The following is a 25,157-nucleotide window of genomic DNA, read 5'->3' as shown; positions in this document are numbered from 1 at the left end:
AATTTGGTAAGTTTTGACACTCCCCCATCACAATAAAGATAATGAATATACCCATCACCCCTTTAAAAAAAAAAAAGAAAAACAAGCAAAAAGGTATTTGTTAGTCATGAGGATCTGATGTCACCATGAAGAGATTTAGTGCTTCTCTAGCTATGAGGAGATGCAAGGACTGAGACCATAAAATCTGTTCCTAAAAACATCCAACTATCCAAAGCCCAGTCCCACCAGATTCCCTGGAGGGCAGAGAGTCTCACTCCACCCTGAACTCCCTCAGGGGTTGCTGAAGGTCAACATTTCCAGCAGCATGGGGTTCAATCTCCCTAGAGGCAGGTGGCAAATGCCTTTGCTGTTCAGTAGTCAGCAGGGCTCTCAGTAAGTGCCAATTTATAGTTGACACTGACTCAAGCCAAAGTCTGAGCAAGGGCAGAGGTGTCCTGACACTGGATCCCAGGGCCAAAATGGGGTCTTGAGGGGATGTCTGCTTCCCCTGCCCGAGCTCTAGGGTTCTATTTTTAGGTCTCTGCCCTTTATTCTTTAATCCAGCCTTCCGGAAAACGATCACCGATGACAACGCCACCTCGAGTTTCCGTCCCACCCTTCCTGCACAGGGCGTTAACAGTCCCTTTTAACAACGCCCAGCCCGGGGGAACCAGCTGTTTCCCGCAAGCCGCAGCGGCTTCCGGGTAGGTCCGCAAGAGGGCGGAGCTAGAGGCAGCCGGGGGCGGAGCTAGAGGCCGTCCGGGTCCCCGCGGGACGCGCGGCACTTCCCGCGCATGGAGGCGGGGGTGGGGTGGGGGGGAAAGACCACGCCCCTCCCCTGCAGGCCTGTGGGAGGGGGGCCGCCGGCCCATCGGCCCCGCCCGCTTCTCCCGTGTCACTTCCGCCCTGGGCGCGCCCCGGGGCTCCGGCCGCCCGCGCAGCTGCTGTGTCCGACTCTTGTATCGCGGGGAACTGGACTCAGCGAGGTCTCTGCGGAGCTGTCTCGGGTGTCCCGCTGGTCTCCCCGAAAATGAGGGCGTCTTGCGCAGCGCGCAAGGCGCCGCCCCGCCGCCCCGAAAGACTGGCTTCTTCTGGGCGCTTCGTCGGGGTGCATCTCCTGGCGCTGCTCCTCCTGCTGCCCACGTCCTCCGGTAGCGTGTGCGCCCTGTCAGGGGAGGGGGACCGGAGCGGACCCGGGGGGCGTGGGGGCGGACCGGCTGGACGCTGCTGGGAGCCTTCGTGGCTCGGGCCGCAGGCGCGGGGCCGAGCCCCCCCGCGATCGTCAGGGGTGGGGTGGAAGGTGTGCCGGGGAGTGGGCACCACGGAGACGGCTTTCCTGGGTGGTGTGGCTGGGGGCTTTACCTGGGGCCGGGTTGGAACCCCCGCCGAAGCTTCCAGAGTGGTTCCGGGACTGATGCAGTCGGTAAGGCGAGAGCCGACCTGCAGGGTGGTGACGATGTCCGAGGTTGTTGCTAGGCTGCTGCTGTTTCTCTGGGGAGAGTTTGCCCTGTGTTTTTTTTCCGGGGGAGGGGGGTGCCTCGTGCCCCGCGGGGCCTCTCTAGGATTAGGGTAGCCCGGGCCAGGTGTGCCCAGGTGTGTGCTTTGAAAAAGTGGCCAGTCCAGCTGGGCCGAATGCGCAACAGGAAAGCTTCCTGCCTTTACAGCGGGGGCCTGCGGAGCCCATGTGGTGCTCCTTGTCTCTGCTGAGAGCAGGCCCTGGATAGGGTTAGAAGGTTTTAGAGGGGAAAAGGGCGCTTTTTGTAATTCAGGTTAACAGGCAACTTGGTATCCAGTATATGTAAGTAGCAAGGAAAGAGAGCTTTTTCAGGCATGAGGGAGCTAAGAGAATGATCAGTAGCTCCAGATGGTACAGGAGGTTAACGCGAATTACTGAGGGACAGAGGATGAGGCTGAATTTACCTAGAAGGAGGCTGGCTATTTGGTTGAACCTGGTAGATGGTTTTTTTTTTTTAAGGTCTAGAAATGAGTAGAATGTGAGAAATAAAATGGATAGGTATAGATGTTAAAGCCTCCTTTTTGAGGAAGCAAAGGAACGGTTAAAAATAGGTTGTGTAGACAGAGAAAAGGGAAAGAGTCTTCAGGTTTAACTGAAGTTCTAGTTTTGATCAGAGGCTGTGATTATCCAAAGGTACCACCTGGGCACGGATGTGGGCCTGTGCTTGACTCAGTTACTTTTATGACTTTGGCAAGCAAGTAGGGAGTGCTTGCACAACTTTTGTAAGTGTACGGAGGTGGGCAGTTCTCTTGATCCATAGTAGAGACTGATTTCACCTTTCTGAAACTCATCTGGAAAACTGGAGCATTTTCTGAATGCAGCCTGTTGAATTATATAATGGCACCTGTTAAAGTATTGCATTGTGTGTGGTACTCAGCGTTGTCCAGCTCTTTTGGACTGTAACTCATCAGGCAAAGTATAGCATTGCAGCCCGGTAATGTTCGTATTGTAAATTCTCTAGGAAAAACTGAGTCAAGATACTATTTTTTGATGCTGGCAGTGTTTGTAAATCTTTATAGGAAAAAGAATTCAGTATTCTGAGAAAGAGAGGAAATCTGATTATAAAACAAATATGATATTGAACTCAGTCATTATAGTGTATGAAGATTATAATCCACTGATTGCCAAAGCAGACGTTCTAAACTGTGTATTGTTGAAAGCGTTGTTTTCATGATACATGTTATGGGAAGAGATACTTGAAGTTAGTTGAATGGATTAAAAAAACCAATTGACAAATGTTTTTTCATACACAGCACTCTATGTGAGAGTCATATCAGATATTTCTCCCTTCTTTTTATGCTTTCAAGATAGTTACTGAAATTGAATGCATGAAGCAAAGAGCGCATATATAATTTAATCATATGCATGGTCACTTGAGTTCTTTCTTGGTGCTTCCAGGATATTCTTGAATGATGATATGTGTTTTTATCTAAAACAGAATTATGTAACATTTCTAGCCCATATTCTTTTCTGTTATAAAAAATAGAATGTGTGCCTCAGAGTATTCAGTAAATTTTATGTTAATACCTGTGACTTTGATTTTGGTTTGTTATGGGCAGTTAATTGAGGAAAATTCATGTACCATGATCAGCAAAGTAGAAATGTTGAAAACATTTGATAACTGTTGAAACAATTAACTTGACATAATATAAGACATGTTATAAGTGAAATGTTGGACGAGTATTGAGAAGTTTAGAATCTAGAATGTGATGGGAAAGAAGGGTGATATTTCACTTGTTTAGAGTTCTCTCAGTCTGAAGTAAGACCTAGATCCAGGGAGTAAGTAAGTAAATGTTCCTCAGGGATCAAAATAGGTCTGTCTCTGTTTTCCTTTTTAAGCGAGGCCTTTGCATTCCTTTAGCCCTTTAGGACTTGATGTGTCTCCATCACATTATTTTATATAACTTTTCTAACAGGTCTGTTAGGTTGTCAAGTGCTCAGGTACTTAAAAGGAAGAGGACTTGCTGAATAGAAATGACATTATTCTAGGGAGAAAAAATTTTCCCCCAACATTCCCCGCAAAAACCCCAGAAGTAAAAAACTCTAAAAGCGTATCAGGATAGTAGCTTTATGTCAGGATATATTGGATGAACAACCCAGCTACCTTAGGGAGCTTCTGAGGAATTGATCTGTGAAGGAAAATGAAATTATATTTAATATCCAGGAAAGCAAGTTTTTTTCATGTAATACTATCCAAATATTATATTTTGATATTTACACGGTGTCTATATATATCACTTAAAAAATGTTCAATTCACTAATAGAAAACAAATGAAGTATTTTGAAGTACTTTGGTCCCTATTTATTTTGATTTATTAATCCCTCAATGTGTATTTTATATTAACCTCTTATCACAGCATGTCTTAAGTTACAACTGAGTATACAGTTTAGTAGAAAAAGAAGACATATGATTCCTGCCCTCTGCGCCCTTGTCTTGTTAGAGAAAACAGCCTAATATGTTTGTGTTTCAAACTCTGGAAGAATAATCTGAGCATAGTACTATAGGAGACTTCTTAGAAGAGAGGTGAGTTTTGAAATGATGAGTTTAAAAAGAACTGGAGAAGGATATGGACCTATAAACACATTTACATTTCAGAACCAAGCACATTGATGCTGTCTCTTCCATTTCCTGCTGAATTAAAATTCATCTTATTCTCCAACAGGCCAGAAGCTCAGAGGTTGTTATTTAAAGTAAGCAAGGCACATATAAAATCCTGCTAAGAACTTTTCCGTTTGTTCTGTACTACCGATCTGTTGCCAGGCCACAGTCCCTGTCTGGTGAATGAGATAAAATGATTTATTTTTATGCTCTTATTCTCTCTATCCCTAGATGCCTGTGGTGACCCACCAGAGTTTGTCACTATGAAGCGCAAGGGTGCCGTTGGATCCAGTTATAAACCTGGGGATAAAGTACTGTATGAATGTCGTCTGGGTTTCCAGCAAATAACTCCTGGTCAAGTTCTCTCTGTTACTTGTCAGAATGATAGTACATGGTCGTCTCTCCAGGAGGGCTGTAAAAGTAAGTAAACAATTTTTTTTTTAATTCAAAAAACTTTATTGCTGTAGAGATTTTCACACATTTTAGAGTATTTTACTACTGAAATGATCATCTTCTCATGTGAATGTAGGTTTTTAGATAGCCATGCATTCAGGCTTTGAAAAATCTCCAGGGAATCGTTTTCGTCACAATTGGTTGCCTGGGTAATTATGAATCTTATGTGGCATTATAATAGTTAAAACAAGAAAATAATAATAAAAGTAATAATATTCCCATGAGTTCAAACAAGCCATATAGAATTTTGAATTTGATTCAGATCTATTTTGAAATGGATGTAAAACAAGTTTGATCTTTTGCTTTTAGGAAGACGGTGTCCTTCCCTAGGTGATCCCATAAATGGCCAAGTTGTCCTTGTAAATGAAAGTACTGAGTTTGGTTCCCAGGCTCACTATGTTTGTAATAAGGGGTAAGTAGGCTGCTCCTTAGAGAAAATAAGGTTATGTGTGACTAAGTCCATTTTCATTTTGCCTCTCTTCTTAAGCATTGCCATACAGTTGATTTCATTTTGCTTTATATGTAAGTCATACAGTAGTCAAATAACCCTGGGCTTTTTATGAAGATTGAAAAGATGAGTAACTAATAGAAATTTAAATTGAAGGAAAGTGAAATGGTATAAAATTTAGCATATGTATTAATAAACCTATCATAATTGGAAAATCATGGTGACTGTTGCCTTGACAACACAGTGCACTCTATTTGTCAATAAAATGTCCAATTCTGAGATTCGAAATAGGGTTTATAGAACTGAGAAGTGGATTAGCCAACTATAGTTGTTCTTATATCGAAGTAATCTGTAAGATGTTACTAGACCAAAGTTGACCTGGCTAGCTTAGACAGTAATCTTCATCAGAATCTTTTAGTTGGAAAACTTATTGTTGAAACTGCTACAAAGGAGTGAAGCATCTCAGAGAGGTACTGAGTATTTAATAACAGCCTTTGTTCTGCAGGCCTCTCTTAATAGTATATATTAAGGATACTGAGCATTTTTTAAAACTGTGGATTTAAAGGATAAATGTGATATCTCTGGAAATGCAACTGGTTTTTTATCCTGGTACTTTACTGAGTTTATTAGGTCCCACATTTGTATTTATGTGTGTGCATGCATAATCTTTAGGGTTTTCTATGTAGTAGATATATATATATATTTCCTTGCTTAATTGCTCTAGCTAGAACTTCCAGTACCATGTTGAATAAAAGTGGTAAAACTAGTTGTCCATGCCTGTTCTGATCAAATTTTGTCAAGTTTTTTTTCTGCCTCAGTTGAGGTGATCATGTGCTTTTTTTCTCTGTCATTCTTTTGATACAGCTTATTACAATGATTGATTTTTTAATGTGTTGAGCCATCCCTTGCATTCTTGGGATAACTCTCACTTGCTCATGATGTTTAATCCTTTTAAGATGCTGTTGAGTTGTTTAGTAGTGTTGTGTTGAGGTTGCTTGCATTGGTGTTTTTAAAGGCTGTTGATCTAACTTTCATTGTGTCTTTTTCAAATTTTGCTATCATGGTAATGTTCATCTCATAGAATGAGCTCAGACTTCCCTTCTCTTTAGCTTTTTGGAAAAGTTTGGGAAAGATTGGTGTTACTTCTTTAAATGTTTGGTAGATTCGCCAGTGAAACCATTAGATCCAGAATTGTTTTTTAATTGAGAGATTTTTGGTTACTGAGTCTGTCTTCTTGCTGCTGCTGCTGCTGCTGAGTCGCTTCCGACGTGTCCGACTCTGTGCGACCCCATAGACGGCAGCCCACCGGGCTCCTCTGTCCTTGGGATTCTCCAGGCAAGAACCCTGGAGTGGGGTGCCACTTCCTTCTCCAATGCATGCATGCGTGCTAAGTCGCTTCAGTCGTGTCTGACTCTGTGCGACCCCATGGACAGCAGCCCCCCAGGCTCCTCTGTCCACGGGATTCTCCAGGCAGGAAATACTGGAGTGGGTTGCCATTTCCTTCTCCCGTCTCCTTACTAGTTAAGGTTTATTCAGATTATCTGTTTGGGTGGTTGAGTCCTGGTAGGTTTTGTGTTTCTAGGAGTTTGTCTGTTTTATCTAGTGCTTCCATTTGTGGCATAAAATTTTTCATGGTACTCTTATAGTATTTTTTATTTCTGTCAAATCAGTAGTGCTGTTACTACTTTTATTTCTGACTTAGTAATTTGAGTCTAATCACTATTAGTCTATTTAAAGGTTTTTCAACTCTGCAGTCTATTTAAAGGTTTTTCAACTCTTGCATTTTTTGAAGAACCTACTTTTGGTTTCTTTGATTTTTCTCTATTGTTTTGCTCTTTTCTTGTTTGTTTACCTCTGTTCTAATATGGCAACTAAACCATAATAAATCTTTATTATTTACTTCCTTCTGTTAGCCTTGGATTTATTTCTTTTTCTGGTTCCTTAACTTGTAAACTTAGTTTGAACTTTCAGAGGTATCATTTCTTAATGTAAACATTTATAGGTGTAAATTTCCCCTTTGGCATTAAATCCCGTAAGTTTTGATATGTTATATTTTAACTTCCATTTGTCAAGGTATGTTTTAATCACTCTGATTTCTGCTTTGAACCATTGGTTGACTTAAAACATACTGTTTAATTTTCACAATTTCATGAATTTTCAGTTTTTCTTTTGGTAATGATTTTTAACTTCTTCCTAGTGTGGTCAAAGAATATACTTTGTATAATATCTACCTTTTAAAATCTATTACTTAAAATTAATTTGTAGCATAAAATAAACAGTATTATTTGTTAAATAATTATTTTTGAATAACATTGTTTCCTTATTTATAGCCTAGCATATGGTCTATCCTGGAAAATATCCCATGTGCTGTTGGAAAGACTGTATAGTCTGTTTTTGTTGGCTAGAGTGCTTTGTATATATCTGTGAGGTCAGGTTGTTTGCTTAGTAAGGTCCTCTTTATCTTCTGGTAGTTGTTCTGTCCATTATTGTGAGTGAGGTATTATAGTCTCCAGCTAATATTGGAGAAATGCTTATTATGTAGGAATGTTTATTTGCCCCTTCAGTTCTGTCATTTCTTGCTTCATATGTTTTGATGGCCTCTCATTAGGTGCATAAATGTTTATAACTGTTATATCTTCTTGCAGTATTAAACCCTTGTTAATATAAAATTTCCTTCTTTGTCTCTTGTAACCTTTTTTTTAAATTTAAAGTCTATTTTGTGAGATTTTAGTATAGCTACTCAACTGTGTTTTGGTTACTAATATCTTTTTCCAGCCTTTCATTTTCACTCCATCTATGTCTTCTGTTGTCAAGTGAGTCGCTTATAGACAGGATTTGGTTGGAGCACGGAGGGACCTATTTCTATTATTGTGCTATTTTCTATATGCTTTATAGCTTTCTTTCCTAGTCCCTCATTTCCTACATTACTGTCGTCTTTTTTGTGTAGTTGATTTTTGTAGTGAAATATTTAAATTCCTGTCTCGTTTCCTTTTATGTATATCCTATGGCTGTATTGTTACATGGAAATTCCCTGGTAGTCCAGGGGTTCGGAATCTTCACCCGCCCACTGCAGGGGGCACAGGTTCGATCCCTGATTGGGGAGCTAAGATCCAAGCAGTGAATCCAGTAAGATTCACAGCATGACCAAAACAAAGCAAAACAAAAAAACATTGTATAGTTACAACACTCCAGGTTGAATTTATACCAACTTAAATTCGGTAAATTACAAAATCAGTCCTTTACTGCCCCATACTTGCCCTTTTTGGTTGTTGATATCATACTTCTGTCTACACAAATAATTGTAATACTAGTTTCTACTTTAATAATCTATTTATTTATTTTATTTTAGTCTTTTAAATCACATAGAAAGCAAAATTTGTAGTTGCTAACCACTGTTTCAGTAATGCTAGCTTTTATAATTGCTTTTATATTTACCTTTGCTGAGTTTTTTTTTTTTTTTTTATACATAAGATTTTGAGACCCTTCATTCCCTTTTCAGTACTCCCTTCACATTTCTTCTTGAGTGTATAGTACTCACATACTTCTTAAGTTTTTAGTTCTGGGAATGTCTTAAATTTTTCCTCATTTTTGATGCTCAGTTTTGCTGGATGGGGGGTTTTGGTTGAGTTTTTTGTTGTTGTTGTTTAATTATATCAATAACTTTCTTCTGGATTCTGAATTTCTAATGACAAAGCTGCTGATAATCTTATTTACCATGCTTGACATACGATGTTTCTCCTGTCTCTTGAAGTATTCAGTATTCTTTGTCTCTGTTTTTTGAAAGTTTGATTATGATGGCTTTGTGCAGGTCTGTTTGTATTCATCTTACTTAGAATTTTGAGCTTTTGACATATTTATATTCCTGTCTTTTATGGAATTTGGGAAGTCCTCAGCTGTTATTTCTATAAGAATTCTCTCTGTCCCTTTTCTGAGAGTCCCGTAGTGTATATGCTGGTCTCCTTATTGGTGTCCCGCAGATTCCTTAGGCTTTATCCACTTTTCTTCAGTCTTTTTTCTTTCTCAGAGTCAGTAATTTCTGTTACCCTATATCAGTTCTACTAATTCTTTCCTCTCAAATACGCCTTCAATTCTTCTAGTGACTTTTTCTTTTCCATTAATGTAATTTGCAACTCACGAATTTACTTTTGGATTCTCTTTAGGTTTTCTGACTCTAATTGATATTTCCACTGGGTTCACATATTGTTCTCTATAGACTTTCTACATTTCTTCCTTTAGTTCTTTGTCCATCTTAACAACTGTTATTTCTTCCCAGTTTCACTGAGGCTCCAGGTCCACGGGGCCAAGGTAGGGGGCCGCCCTGTGGGGCAGAGACGAGCCAGTGAAAAGGGTGTATTTGACTGGTCTTCTTGGGGCCCAGGTTGTTGGTGTGGCCTCGCTTCTTGTGGCAGGTGACAGCACGGGTGTGCGGCTGAGCGCAGCGCTTGCAGCCGATCGTTTTGTGACAGCGTACTTCCGGGAAAGCTGGCAGAGGAAAGGTTTGATGATGCCACCCCACGTGTGATGCACCAGGGACAGGGTGCATTCCTTCTGGATGTTATAGTCTGAGAAAGCTCGGCCACTCAGCTACTTTTCTGCAAAAGTCAAACTCTGTTGGTGAGGCAGGATGCCCTGTGTTTTGATTTTGACTTTAACCTTCTTCCTGGTGACACTCGGCTTGACCTCAGGAGTGATGGTCTTGTCCATCAGGGTCTTCACAAAGATCTACATCTGCAGGTCTGCTCTCTGACCGCTTTGTTGACAAAAAGTGGGGTGGCAGAACCGGCACCCACCTAATTTGTCTTTCCATTATATGAGCCATATGTTCTTTTTCTGTTTCTTCGTATGCCATGTGACTTTTTTGTGGAATCAGTATATGAAATCTAACAGTGTGGTAACTCTGAAAAATCAGGTTCGGCCCCTCTTTTATTTTGATTTTGTTTTTTGATTATTGTATGGTGTCTCAGTGCTGATTCAGGTCTTTTCTGAGCCTTTCTCTGGGCATGCACAGTCGTTTTCTAATTTTTTTTTCCACATGGCCATTATCCTAGTATTTAATGTACCAGAGATACATTTTTGTATCTCCTAAATACATCTTGTATTTAGGATATTTTGAATATCCTAGTATTTAATGTACCGGAGAAGGCAGTGGCAACCCACTCCAGTACTCTTACCTGGAAAATCCCATGGACGGAGGAGCCTGGTAGGCTGCAGTCCACGGGGTCGCGAAGAGTCGGACACGACTGAGCGACTTCACTTTCACTTTTCACTTTCATGCATTGGACAAGGAAATGGCAACCCACTCCAGTATTCTTGCCTGGAGAATCCCAGGGATGGGGGAGCCTGATGGGCTGCCGTCTATGGGGTCACACAGAGTCAGACATGACTAAAGCGATTTAGCAGCAGCAGTATTTAATGTCCAGCTTCTGCTATTGGCTTCCCTGATAGCTCAGTTGGTAAAAAATTTGCCTGCAATGCAACAGACCCCGGTTTGATTCCTGGGTCAGGAACATCTGCAGGAGAAGGGGTAGGCTACCCACTCCAGGATTCTTGGGCTTCCCTTGTGGCTCAGCTGGTAAAGAATCTGCCTGCAGTGCTGGAGACCTGGGTTGGGAAGATCCCCTCAAGAAGGGAAAGGCTACCCACTCCAGTATTCGCGCCTGGAGAATCCCATGGACTGTATACAGTCCACGGGGTCGCAAAGAGTTGGACACGACTGAGCCACTTTCACTCATACTTCTGCTAGTGGGGAAAAAAAAGTGAAAGAGGGAGCAAGGGGCGCTGGATTTCAAATCTCTTGGAAATTGTTTGGCCAGTGTTGAAGGAGCTTGAAAAAGCTGGGGGAGGTTTGACGACAGTGGCTGCCTGTCTCTTTTTTGCACCTCTGGGATCGGAAGCAGCAGTGATAAGAGCATAAATCCCTGCTCCTTCGAGGGGAGGGCAGGCCCCTTTTGGCCCGCCCCAGCTCCCGCAGGCCGCGTATAAGCTGCTCCAGCTGTGTGTGAACAGATGGCTGCTGAGGTGGGGGGCGGGAGCCGCCACTGTGCTGAGAGCTCAGACTGACCGGAATTAAGTTAACTTACCTGTCCAAGTCTTCTCCTCCGAAGTGCAAGCCATGAAGAGATTCCAGATTTCCAAAACAGTGGAAGTCAGGCAGATTCTATCAGTGAATCTGTCATCAAGGTGGGGAGACAGATTCCCTTTGCCACCTGTTTTCCCATCATCCCAGAGTCCTTTACTTAACGCATTATAATCTGGAATCAGTGCATTAACCCTTGGGGAAAAGTCATCTGGAAGTGGGTACAGGCAGATACACTGGGTATTTTTTAACTTGATCAAGTAAAAATAGTGGGACATCCAGTGAATAGAAAGAAAGAGGCTGTTAGGTACCAGGAGACTCAAGGAAATTGTAGCCTTCTTGAGAAACACAATATATAGAGAGGTGTCAAAACAAAATAGTAAATGAAAAGCACCAAATAGATAATTTTCGTGATCTTTACCATGAGAGTCCTGGAGAAGAGTGTAGTATGAATTTAAATGATCAGAGAAGATTTCATTGAGTAGTGTTCCTAAACCATTTTACTACTAGAAAGATACAGGCATACCTTGGAGATAACCGCAGGTTCACTTCCAGGTCACTGCAGTAAAGCAGATCAACTGAGTTTTTTTACATGTGTTTACACTGTATTATAGTCTGTTAATTGCACAATAGCATCATGTCTGAAAAAATGTACATGTCTTAGTTTCAGCATACGATGTTACCAAAAAGTGTTAACCGTAATCTGAGCCCCAGAGAATCATAGTAGTCACAAGAAAGACAGAAATCATAGGTCACCATAAAAGACATAATAATGGTAATAAAGTGAAAATCTGTGAGATTTACCGAAGTGTGACACAGAGACATGAAGTGAGCAAATGCTGTTGGAAACATGAACACAAGTAGATTTTTCGGGGCAGGGTTGCCAGACACCTTCAGTTTGTTGAAAACGCAATAAAGTGAACAGTAGTGAAATGAGGTATGCCTGTATGTTGAATATTACTACTCTAAAGACTATTAATAAGAACTGAAACTTAGCTAGTACTCACTGTGCCAGATGCTAATGCACACAATCCTTAAAACAGTCTCGTGAGGTGTGTACTATTGTCTCACTTTTCATATATGAGGAAACTGAACAAGAGCACTTTAATGGACTTTCCCAAGCCCAGGTAACAAGTCGATCTTGGGGCTGGAACTTGAATCCAGGCAGGCATCTGTGCATGTGCCGCTGGAGCAGGTTATAAGTAGCCTGCGGGCGCTGGGGTGGGCAAAATCCAAGCTCTAGGGCCTTCTCTCTGTTAGTTCTTAGGGAGCAGAAAGGTGTGAGCAAAAGCGTAGACGTGAATGTGTGATGCATTTGTCAGATATAGCAAAGATGCCAGGCAGCATGACAGAGTAATTTAGACATTTTGCTGTGGGCCAATGTGTATTCATTCAGATGCAGAAACTTTTATTTGATTAAGTTGCAGATTTAGTAAGCATTTCTATTATACTTTGTTTAAGGAACTTCTCTCTCCAATTACTCTAGTGCAGAAAAACAGCCATGTAAAATTGTTTTCATTATTATTTTCACCTTGTAACTACTAAATATAGTAACTTTTCTTTTCTCATTTAGTTACTACTTAGCTGGGCCAAGTATTTCTTATTGTGAACTTTCTGCAGATGGTGTGAACTGGAGTGATAATCCTCCAACATGTGAAAGTAAGTATGTTGTCAGAATGTAGAGCAGCAATTCTCAAACTTTTGGCCTCAGGATTCCTTTATACTTTCAGACTAACATAGACACCAGTGAGCTTTTGTTTATATGGGTGTGTCTAGTGTCATAACAATGTGTATAGACGTAATCCATATAATCTTATGAGTTATGCTAAGTCAATTCTATTATATTGAATTAATCCTGAAAAGTTTTCAAAATAATTATTTATTAATTCATTTTCAAGAAGAATAAATGTGTACCTATTAGTATATAACACATATTTAATGAAAAAATAAAAACATTCTAGCTAATGGTTTTGTTTTACATTTTTGCAAATTTCTTCAATGTTTGGCTTTAAGGAAAGCATCAGGATTTAGTCACTTGAAAAATCACACAATTTATAGACTCTGGAAAATTTCACAATACAGTTGTAAGGATGAAAGTGAAAATGACAGTAATAATTAGTATTAATGTGAAGAACTGACTTAGCAAACAGATACATTTACAAATTATGAAGCATTTCTCAACTAGCACTGAGTTCTGTTTTTAATCATGATCATATTATATCTTTAAATTTTCAGCATCTCTTATGATGAGAACAAAACTTAGTTTGGCCTTACAGGTAAATATATGTATCTCATGTAGGTATTTCATGATTTTAAGAAAATGAGTTTTATTCTAGAAATTCATTTGTAGATTAATAGCTTGAGTTTAGGATAATATATTTTCTCATAAAAAGCTTCTTCTAAATGGATAGTGGATTCACAACTAGCATATAGCAATCATATGGTAATGAATTTATTGAAGGCAATTCACAGGACTTTACTAATGCTATTTAATCCTTTACGCTTCCCTTTAGACTTTCATGTTCTCTTTTTTTTTCTTTTTAAGGGGTTAAGTGTAAACCACCTGAAGCAATTCAAAATGGAAAATACACCAATAGCGACAAGGACACATTTGAATACAATGAAGTAGTAACTTATAGTTGTAATCCTTCAGATGGACCAGATGAATATTCACTTATTGGAGAGAGCAGGCTTACTTGTATTGGAAATGATGAATGGAGTAGTCAACCTCCTCAGTGTAAAGGTAATAATATTTCTATTTATTTCCTTCTTAATTTGTAAATACTGTAGAAACTTTGTAAATAGTTTTACCTATAAGTAAAAACAGTCATATGTGCTTGAATCTTCTGTTAAGTTGGTTTCTAGTTTGATTTAATATCAGGCAAACCAAATAAAAACTACTTCTCGTTGTAGAGTTTCCAACCTCTCACCCGGCAGGTTCTTGGCATTCCAGTTGATACATTGCAAACTACTATGTATTTGCATGCGTTAAGACTGTTTTCCATGAAGGCATCAAAAATTCAACACGCTTTTTCTTAACTGTTGTCTTGTGTTACAAGAAGTATGACAGTGTGGCTGCAGGAAATGGTAGTGTGAATTGTAAGAGATGAAAACTGCCTCATAGATATGATTGATAAATGCTTGGGGAAATCTTTTTTAAAAAGAATATTTAAGGTGTTAAAGCATGATCAAAAAGCAGGGAGACACTGGAGGGATTTTTACTCTTGAAAGAAAGGATCCACTGAATAATACCAAAATATTTTCTCAAGTGAAGAGGGACCATTCTTATTACCATATTCTAGGCAATAAGAAAATTTTTACAAATCTTGAAGAATTGAAATCATTTGGAGTACATTATCTGATCAACAATGGGGTGAATGTATAAATCAAAACATAATCTAGAATATCCCCAAATATTTGAAAATTATGCAAGACACCTATAATTAATAAATCAAAGACAAAATAACAAAGGAAATTAGAATTTCTTTAAACATAGTGAAAATAAGACACAAAATATCAGAACTTGTTGGATACAACAGAAACATTGCTTTGAAGGATAGTTAAAGTATGAAGTACTTATATTGGAAAATGAGAAAAGTCTCAAATCAGTAACCTAAACTTCCACCATAAGAAACTGAAAAAGAGCAAATAAACCAAAACTAGCAAATAATGAAGACAGAGAAAAAAGCAATGAAATTGAAAAGAGAATATAGAGACAGTCAAGAAATCAACACCTGCTTCTTGTAGAAGATCAGTATGCAGTTTGACAGAAAACAGAAGATACAGATTACTAGTATCAAAAGTGAAAGAGATGTCACGAAATATACTGTAGACATTTAAATGACAATAAAGGAATAAAACAAACAGCTGTAAACATAACAGCTTAAACCTTTCTCTCATGCAGATTTTGTCTTTTGTTATTATGGTATATCACATTGACTGACTTGCTTATGTTGAATCATCTTTGTGCAGAAGGAAATTTTGTCAAATGAGTCAAATGTCCATTCATGATAAAAACTCACCAAGCTGAGTATAGCAGGAGCATATCTCAACATAATAAAGGTCATTTACAACAAGCCCACAGACAACGTAATACTCAAAGGTGAAAAGCTGAAAGCCTTCCTGAAATTCAGGAAGACAAGGATGTCCACTCTCACCATTTCTGTTCAGCATAGTATTGGAAGTCCTATAGTTCACAGCAGTCAGAAAAGAAAAAGAAATAAATTTATCCAAAATAGGAAGGAATAAGTAAAACTGTCACTTACTCTACATAGAGAAAGCTAAAGTCTTCGTAAGAGCTCTAATTCAGTTGCTCAGTCGTGTCCAACTCTTTGTAATCCCATGGACTACAGCATGCCAAGCTTCCCTGTCCATCACCATCTCCTGGAGCTTGCTCAAGCTCATGTCCATCAAGTCAGTGATGCCTTCCAACCGTCCTATCCTCTGTCGTCCCCTTCTCCTCCTGCCTTCAGCCTTTCCCAGCAGCAGAGTCTTTTCTAGTGAATCAGTTCTTTGCATCAGGTGGCCAAAGTATAGAGTTTCAGTTTCAGCATCAGTCCTTCCAACGAATATTCAGGACTAATTTCCTTCAGGATTGACTGGCTTGATCTCCTTGCAGTCCACGGGGCTCTCAAATCTTCTCCAGCACCACAGTTCCAAAGCATCAATTCTTTGGTGCTCAGCTTGCTTTATAGTCCAACTCTCACATCCATACATGACTACTGGAAAAACCATAACTTTGACTAGATGGACCTTTGTCAGCAATAATGTCTCTGCTTTTACATACACTGTCTAGGTTGGTCATAAAAGCTACTGGAAGAACTTAATATATGAATTCAGCAAGGTAGGAGGATACAAGATGAACATGGAGAAATCTGTTGTGTTTCTTTACCCAAATAATGAAATGTCAGACTAAGTTTAAAAAAAAAAAAAAAAGAATTTAAAATTGTATCCAAAATAAATAAAAAACACCTAAAATTGACTTAACCAAGGAAGTGGAAGACCTGTATACTGAAAACTATAAATATCAGTAAAGGAATCTGAACAATTTTTAAAGAAATGGAGAAATATCCTGTGCTCTTGGATCTTGGATTGGAAGAATTAATATTGCTGAAATGACCATATTACCCAAAGCAATCTACAGATTTAATACAATGGTTCTCAAAATACCTATGACATTTTTCATAGAACTAGAACAGATAATCCTAAAATTTATATGGAAAAGACCCAGGATTGCCAAAGCAATCCTGAGGAAAAGAACAAAGCCCTAGGTATATCGTTTCCTTAATTTCAGGTTGTACTGCAAAGCTACGGTAATCAAATCAGTGTGATACTTGGCACAAAAACAGACACACAGATCAATGACCAGAATGGAGAGCCCAGAAATAAATCCATACACCTATGATCAATTAACCTATGACAAAGAAGGCAAGAATATGCAGTGGGGAAAAGACAGTCTCTTCAACAAGTGGTGCTTCAGAAGCTGGACAGCTACATGTAATACAGTGAAGTTAGATAGAACCATATACACAAATAAATTGCACATACAGAACAAACTCAAATAGTGTAACAACCTAAATGTAAAACATGACACCATAAAACACTGACAGAATTATAGCAATATTTTCTTCAAGTCAGTTCGCCAAGGCAGAAAAAAAAAAGGGAAAAATAAATGGCACATAATCAAATTTAAAAGCTTTAACATAACATGGGAAACCATAAACAAAACCAAAAGACAACCTATGGAATGAGAGAAAATATTTGCAAATGATGCAAATGACAAGAGGTTAATATCCAGAATTCACAAACACCTCATGTAAGTCAATATTGAAAAAACAAACAACATAATTAAAAAATGGGCACACCTGAATCAGCATTTCTCCAAAAGAGACATACAGATGGCCTACATGTACATGAAAAGATGCTCAACATCATAAATTATTAGAGAAATGCAGTCAAAAACACAGTGAGGTGAGAGTGTCAAAAACACACTCTTAAGAGTGGCTATTATCAAAAAGTCTATAAATAATAAATGTTATAGGGAGTGTGGAGGAAAGGGAACCCTCCTAAACTGTTGGTGGGAATGTAAAGTGGTACAACTAGTAAAGAAAGCAGTCTGGAGGTTCCTTAAAAACCTAAAAATAGAACTATGATCTGCAGACCCACTCCTGGGTATACATGTGAAAAAAACAGTCTCTAATCCAAAAAGGTACATTTACCCCACTGTTCATAGCATCACTGTTTACACAATAGCCAAGACAGAAATAACTCAAGTGCCCATTAGCAGGTGATTGGATTAAAATGTTTTCTGTTTTTGTGTGTCTATATTGGCATATTACTTGGTTTTTTAAAAAGAATAAAATACTTAGATTTCAGCAACATGGATGGACTTAGAGATTATCATACTTAGTGAAATAAATGAGACAAAAATTATTATATTACTTGAATGTGGAATCAAAAAATTATACAAATGATTCTACATGTAAAACAAAAACAGACTCAGATGTAGAAGACAGACATAGTTACCAGTGGGAAGAGGGAAGGGGGCAGCAAATTAGAAGCATGGGATGATTGACAGATACAAGCTGCTATACCTGAAATAAATAAGCAACAAGTATTTAGCAACATGGATGGATTTAGTGAATATTGTGCTTAGTGAATTAAGTCAGACACAGACAGACAAATACTATATGATATCACTTGATTGTGGAATAAAAAAGAAATTACGAATGATACTACATACAAAACAAAAACAGATGAAGTAGATAAATTTATAGTTAACCAAAGGGATTAGGTAGGGACAACAAATCAGGAGCATAGGATTAACAGATGCAAACTACTACACCTAAAATAAGCATCTAGTATTTTACCGTATAGTACAGGAAGTTACCTGGAGTTTTGCTGGTGGCGCAGTGGTAAAGAGTCCATCCGCCAGTGCTGGAGACACAGGAGACGGGGGTGGCAAAGATCCCCGAAGGAGGAAATGGCAGCCTTCTCCAGTTTGCCTGTCTGGAATAATCCCGTGGGGAAAGGACACTAGTGGGCTCCAGTCCATGGGGTCACAAAGAGTCAGACACGACTGAGCAACTGAGCATGCACCCACAGGGAATTATATCCAGTATCTTGTAGTAATCTGTAATAATAATTTATGGAATATAATCTGGGGGAAGAAAAAAACAAGCAAAAAACAAATCACTATGCCATACACCTGAAACCAACACAATATAGCAGATCAACTGTATTCAATAAATATTTTTCCAAAACCTCATGAAGTGTAGTGCAGGCCCCATGTCCTTGCTAGGGTATTATTATACCAAACATTTAAGGAATAAATAGTAGCAGCCCTATACAAAGTATTCAAGAAAATTAAAGAGATGGGAGTACTTCTTATTTCATGAGAACAGTGTTGCTCTGATATCAAAACCAGACAGAAGCACTGCAAGAAAAGTGTTATACAGTATCCAAAGTGGGCATAGAACTAAAACTTTTAAACAAAATATTAGTAAATCAAATCCTCTTAAAAAAAACAAGAGTACATCATAATCAAGTGAAATTTATTCTATGAATGCATGAATGATTCAAATTTAAAAATCAGTGCAGTTTACCATATGAAGAAACTGAAGGAAAGGAAAAAATGACCACCTTAATAGATGCAGAGAAAAAAGTACATATGACAAAATTCATTATCTTTTCATTATAAAGCTCAGCAAATGAGGAATATAAGGGAACTGCCTGAAGCTGACAAAAGGCACCTATAAAAATTCCCCAGCTAATACTATAATAGTAAAAGAGTGGTTATGTTTATCTAAGATAGGACCAAGACAAAAATGTCTTATGTTAGAACTCTACTCAGCCTTGTATTGGAGTTCTTAGGTAGTAGAACAAGCCATACATATTGAAGAGTAAGAAATAAAATAGACTTTATTCACTTACAACAGGATTGTTTTTGTAGAAAACCTGAAAGACTGAAGTTTTAGCAGGATCAGCATGCAAATATCAACTGTACATCTATATACTAGTAAAAAACTGGTAGAAATTGAAATTTTTCAAGTACTATTTACACCAACTTGAAAACCCAGAATACTTGTGTGTAAATCTAACAACAATGTGAAATATTTAAATGGTAAAAATAAATCTAAGAAATCAAACAAAAGTCGAATAAATAGAGAAAATTCAGTGATTATGGGTTAGAAAATACAATATAATAAAGATGTCAATCCTCTATGATTGATCTATAAATTCAGCACAATCCCATAAAATCCCAGCAGAACTTGACAAAAAGATTGTAAAATTTATTTAGCAAAATAAAAGCTAGAAATGTCAGTAGAAATTTGGAAGGAAAAAAAAAGTCATCTTATTCTACCTGTTGTCAAGACTTCTGATAAACACTACTGTGAGGACTATAATCAAGACAGTGTGGTATTGGTGAAAGGACAGCCATGCAGAGTGTGGAACAGGAAAATAAACACCCTCAACACTGTGTTAGCACCATTTGCAAATATTGACTCACAGTGAACCAAAACTTAAATGTGAAATCTAAAACCAAAAGATTTTTGCTTTAGCAATAGAAAATATTTGTGCCTTAGTTAAAGATTTTTTAAATACAACTCTAAAACCATGATTCTTTAAAGAAGAAATGTTAATATACTGGGCTTATTAAAATTTGAAATTTCTACTTCAAATACACTATTAAAAGAAGGAATAAAATGATAGGAATAAACTGGTAGGAAACATTTGCGAAGCACACATCTGCTAATGGACGTGAATCTACAATATATAAATAACTCTCAAAACACAGAGAACAACCCAGTTTTTTAAAATGGGTAGCATGAATAGACCTATTGCACCAAAGAAGATGTGTGGATCCAAGCATACATGGAAAGTTGCTCAGTTCATAGTAAACTACAGAATGGAATTTAAAACTACAATGAGATGTCAGTAAACAGCTATTAGAATAGCTGAACAAAAAACCCAAAAACTAAAGACTAACAATATGATTAATAGGCAAGAATATACAGCACTAGGAATGCTTAATACATTGCTGGTAAGAATACAGAGTGATATGAATATTTTGGAAGACAGGCAATCCCTTATAAGGTTAAATATACACTTAACATACACCTCAGCAATGTAAGTAAAAAGATGTATGTTTATATAGAAACCTGCATGAGAATATTCAAAGCAGCGTTAGTCATAATCATTCCACACTGGAATTAACTCACGTCCTTCAGCTGGGAATGGACGAACAGCCTAATCTGTATCCATGCAATGGAATAATACTCTACAACAGAAAGAAATGAGTTCCTGAATCATGCAACAAAAGAATCTCCAATGCATTACGCTAAGTGAAATAGCCATACTCAGAGGCTGTGATTCCATTAGGATATTCTGGGAAAGCAACACTATCAGGCAGGAAGCAGATGAGTGGTGGGCTGGGTGGGGAAGGTGTGAGAACTGGAGGGTTGATACAAAGTGACATGAAGCATCTGGAGATAATGGAATTTTTGTTATTGTGTTGGTAATTACATGATTATTTTGATTGATGAAAACTGATACAGTTGTACACCGGTAAGGGTGAGATTTACTGTATGCACTTTGTATCTACTAAACCTAACTGACAAGAAAATCATTAGGTGCAATTAGAAGCATAGTGGCCCAACAGTGAAAAAAATCAGCGAACGGAAGACAGGGCAGTAGAAATCTAGCATGGTTTGGAAAGAAAGATTAAAACAAGAGATAGAGACAGAAACCTCTGGGAGGAAAAGCAAACAGTCGAACATACATCTAATTGGAGTTTCAGAAGAGAGAACAGTGCAGGAAATCATTTCAGTAAATACTGGCCAAAAATTATGTAAATTTGATCCCAAACAACAACCCCACATGTCTGGGAAATTCACTGCCCCCTTAGCAGAATAAATTTTTAAAAATTTTCGGAGAAACCCCCAATTAAGCTAAGCACAGCATGTTAGAACTACCAGAAACAAAAGCAGCAGCAGCCAATGAGAGGGAGAAACAGACCAGAAACCTTGTATCCTTTTTCTCCTCGCCCCAAGGTAAGAGTGACAGCTGACTTTTCTTATGGAACTATTGAAACAAGAAGACAATTTCTGCTAATATGCTGAAAGAAAAACAAACAGACAAACAAACAAAAACAGATAATGTAGAATGCTGTGTGAAGAATTTGTCATTAGTCAGCCTGGATTATCCTGGAGGAGGGAAAGGCTACTTACTCCAGTATTCTGGCCTGGGGAATTCCATGGACTGGATAGACCATGGGGTCGTAAAGAGTTGGACTCAACTGAGCAACTTTAACAACCTGGATTATAAGAATTGATAAGGAAGTTCTTCTGGCTGAAGAGAAATGATACCTGATGGAAATTCAGACCCAAAGAAAGGGAGAAAGCGCACTCTTCTGGTTTAAAAGGCTGTATATTATCTGCCCCTTATCTGTCATTCAGATTTAATCTCATAAGATGTTCTCTTGAACTCACTACTCGGGCAAGTGTTTTCTTGATTTTTTTCCCCCCAATTCTGCCAAACCCATTAGTGGATACTAAAGTCAACTAAGAGAGCCAGGATGAGTACTTTTTGTGAGTGGAGTAGAATGGGAAATGCCACAGCACACTGGTGTGAAGGCTGAGTATTACTTCTAAGATTATCTCAGGCCTGTTGGTTTATATACTGGTTGACAGCATAAAATGTGTTTCTTGATCTCTGGTAACAGTCCAGAATGTTTGGAAAACACTGCCCTAACTCCACTGACCTTTATTTCTTGAACATCCCAGCTTCTTTGTTCTGTTGCTACCTGAAAACTTTCTTTTTCATACCTTGGCATGGCTAGCTTCTTTTCAACATAAACTTGAGCTCAAACTGTTACCTTCTCAGAAAAGCTTTTGCTCCCTTTCTAAAAAAGCAAGGTATGTAATTAGTGTCAGAATGATCTTAAAACAATTGCTGAACCGAAGAAAATTACTTTTGACCTTACCCTGAGTTTGTATCTGGTAGCCAGACAGTTCTCAAAACTTGTCAGGAATGGAAAGAAAATGTAGAAAAGCAAATGAACTATGACAGTCTGTTCTAGGTTTAAAAAAAAAAAAAATTGCTAGATTTCTCCAGATCTCTTGGAATTCAGATGCACAAAGGTTTCTTTTTTCTTTTTTTTTTTTTTTTACCCCAATTAGTATCTTTTCATTTCTTTCCTATTTCTTCCCTCTGGAATTACTTTGCACTAGTTTTTCTGGTCCCATGTGGAAGCAGCTTTCCATTAATTCTGGAATTTTTTGACTTTTCAGTGGTCAAATGTGTATATCCAATCGTTGAACATGGAGTGATAGTCTCAGGATTTGGACCAAAATATTACTACAAAGCGACGGTTGTATTTAAATGCAATGCGGGTTTTAACCTTCACGGCTATAGTACAGTTGTCTGTGGTGTGAACAGTACCTGGGAGCCTGAGCTACCAAAGTGTATTAAAGGTAAAAATACTGTCTTCCTTTTGTTTTTGTTCTTTATTATTTTACATTAAATATCAATGATGCAAGAATAATTGAAGAGAAATAGTTTTCATATTTAACTGTGTTGTATTCATTTCTATAGTTGTATGACTTCAAATTCACAAAAAATCTGCTGCAGCGATTTTCTGTCTTTGTAGGGTCTTAGCATTTCATGTACATAACACAGGTGTATAAATTTCTCTTGCTAGGCATTCTTAAATGTAAAAATGGATAGCAGTCATCTTTCAGAGTAAATTGAAGCCTAGGGAGTTTTACCTAAATAAGTCAAGAATTAAAGGCACAATTCATGTGAATGAAAAGACAGTATTAATGTCCAAGTTTTTGATTCAGTCTACATTATTTTGTTTTCTAGTGTCGACTCCTCCCAGCACCCACCCTCCAATTCCCAGTACCCAACCTCCAGTTCCCAGTGCCTCAGGTTTAGTAACTTCCTACATATATTTTTTCAAAAATTTTTTAAATTCCTGGTGAAAAGGCCAGTAGTAACTCCCAAATGTTTGATCCTATCTGCATTTTTTTTTTTTATTTTGTTTTCCAGTGTCGACTCCTCCCAGCACCCAACATCCAATTCCCAGTGTCTCAGGTTTAGTAACTTCCTGATTATATATTTCAAAATCCTTTACATTTCTTGTGATTTTTTTTTCAAAATCTTTTAAATTCCAATGATTTATATTCATTTACCAATTTTAATAATGAAATATTAACAGACTTTTTAGTTCTTAGATTGAGTGATTTTAAAATTATTTGCGATCTGCAGATATAAGCAGATAGCAAGTTAAGTAAAAGCTTTAAATATGTTTCAGTTTCAGTTCAGTCGCTCAGTTGTGTCCGACTCTTTGCGACCCCATGAATCGCAGCACGCCAGGCCTCCCTGTCCATCACCAACTCCCGGAGTTTACTCAAACTCATATCCATCGAGTTGGTGATGCCATCCAGCCATCTCATCCTCTGTCGTCCCCTTCTCCTCCTGCCCCCAATCCCTCCCAGCATCAGGGTCTTTTCCAATGAGTCAGCTCTTCGCATGAGGTGGCCAAAGTACTGGAGTTTCAGCTTCAGCATCAGTCCTTCCAATGAACACCCAGGACTGATCTCCCTTAGGATGGACTGGTTGGATCTCCTTGCAGCCCAAGGGACTCTCAAGAGTCTTCTCCAACACCACAGTTCAAAAACCTCAATTCTTTGGCTTCCTTACTTAGTGATAGTAAATTTAAAATGGGATTCATTTAAAGTGCTTAGCATAGTCCCTGGTATCTAGAAAGCTCTTAAAAGGTAGCTTGTTCCAATTACACTCAGATTAATATTAGTGTAGAGGAAGGTCCGCAGTTCTGTTTTTTAGCATGTATGTTTTCTGTGTCATCAACCTGGATAATTTATTCATTTTAAAAGTGATCTCTTGACACCGTACAAGGTGTCTTCTGGGTCCAGGACTGTTTCATTTCTCAGGCTGACCAGCTTGGTTCTTTTTTATAAACTGGGAGATTTCTATTGTCTCTAGAATGAGACTAGTATTTCTACCACCTCCGTCACTTCCCCACTCGTAACAATTATTGTTTTTCTCTTTACTGGGCTTTGTTTGTTTGTTTTGGAGTTTTGTTTTTGTTTTTTTGAGGGGGATGGAGTTGGCAACAGAAAGTAAGTGGTATAACAACTAAAAGGCAGACAAAGCCCTTGCTTATTGGAATGAAACGGAGGAATTCTAGCAGGGACTCCTGATCAGCTCCTCTGCCTAAGACTTGAATGAGTAATTTTGCTGTGTTGGAAGGAATTGTTTTCCTAAGTTCAGGGCTGCTATCTCTGGCTTGTATTTAGTTGCGGCAGAAGCAAGAGACCAGAGGAAGGGTGGGAAGAGTATCAGTCTGGGCAGACTTTTGATGAGTTGACATAAGCGTTTCATAAAGAATTTATAAAGCACTGATACAGTTTAGTGTTTGAAAGAAGAATTCTGAGGACAGATGTACAATGAAAATAAAACTATGGGGATTATTTTAAAATATCAAAAATCAAAATTCCTCATGAGACTGTCAATCATTTTCTGTCATCAGTTAGAGAGTAGGGAAAAGATCATTAGCAACATATAATGGTGATCAAGTAGATCTGATTATGCACATGTGAAAAATTGTAGGCAAAATACTAACTGGAGAAGGATACAACTTACACAACAGGAAGCTATCTGAATGGTATTTTTTTAAAGAACCATGTGTTTATTCTGAGCACATTATTTTTATGGTTTATTATTAGTTAACTTCTAGGATTTCCACTATATAATATAGGATTTCCACTATATACAAAGGCACAGTGAACATTCCTGTGCATACATTCTTTGTACTTGGGTAAATATGTGTTTAGGTTAACTTTACAGAAGTAGAATTACAAAATTTAGGGAGTACGTGTATTTTTCATTTTGAGAGTCTTTTTAAAAAATCAAATATCAAATTTAAATCCATAATTTTATATGGATAAGGCTAGAGAATTAAATCTAATTTTCCATTCCAGATTCCAAGCCCACTTCTCCAACCACGACTTCAGGACTAAGTCATCCAGGTTCAGTGGCTGAGCTTTTTTTTTCATCTACA

The 25,157-nt window shown here is 38.2% G+C and overlaps 1 protein-coding gene and 1 pseudogene across 7 annotated transcripts in view; one reads left to right on the top strand and one right to left on the bottom strand.

Annotated features, from left to right (window-relative positions):
- The first annotated feature begins 872 nt into the window (after window positions 1-872).
- LOC133069445 (membrane cofactor protein-like) overlaps window positions 873-25,157 on the top strand; it is a 37,014-nt gene continuing 12,729 nt past the window's right edge. For 5 of the 7 annotated variants that reach the window (XM_061161055.1, XM_061161056.1, XM_061161057.1 and 2 more), the window contains exons 1-9: window positions 873-1,130; window positions 4,326-4,514; window positions 4,857-4,959; window positions 12,645-12,730; window positions 13,617-13,814; window positions 22,363-22,545; window positions 22,937-23,002; window positions 23,123-23,167; window positions 25,078-25,125. In XM_061161055.1, coding sequence (XP_061017038.1) covers window positions 1,010-1,130; window positions 4,326-4,514; window positions 4,857-4,959; window positions 12,645-12,730; window positions 13,617-13,814; window positions 22,363-22,545; window positions 22,937-23,002; window positions 23,123-23,167; window positions 25,078-25,125 — 1,039 coding nt within the window. In that variant the 5' untranslated portion in view covers window positions 873-1,009. The remainder of the gene's footprint in view (window positions 1,131-4,325; window positions 4,515-4,856; window positions 4,960-12,644; window positions 12,731-13,616; window positions 13,815-22,362; window positions 22,546-22,936; window positions 23,003-23,122; window positions 23,168-25,077; window positions 25,126-25,157) is intronic. The other 2 variants (XM_061161060.1, XM_061161061.1) reach the window with 2 other exon arrangements.
- Window positions 7,429-9,723, bottom strand: LOC133069446 (ubiquitin-ribosomal protein eL40 fusion protein-like; annotated as a pseudogene).

The sequence above is a fragment of the Dama dama genome, chromosome 14 (assembly GCF_033118175.1).
Source record: "Dama dama isolate Ldn47 chromosome 14, ASM3311817v1, whole genome shotgun sequence".
Lineage (NCBI taxonomy): Eukaryota > Metazoa > Chordata > Mammalia > Artiodactyla > Cervidae > Dama > Dama dama.
This window is presented reverse-complemented; position numbering and strand designations above follow the sequence as displayed.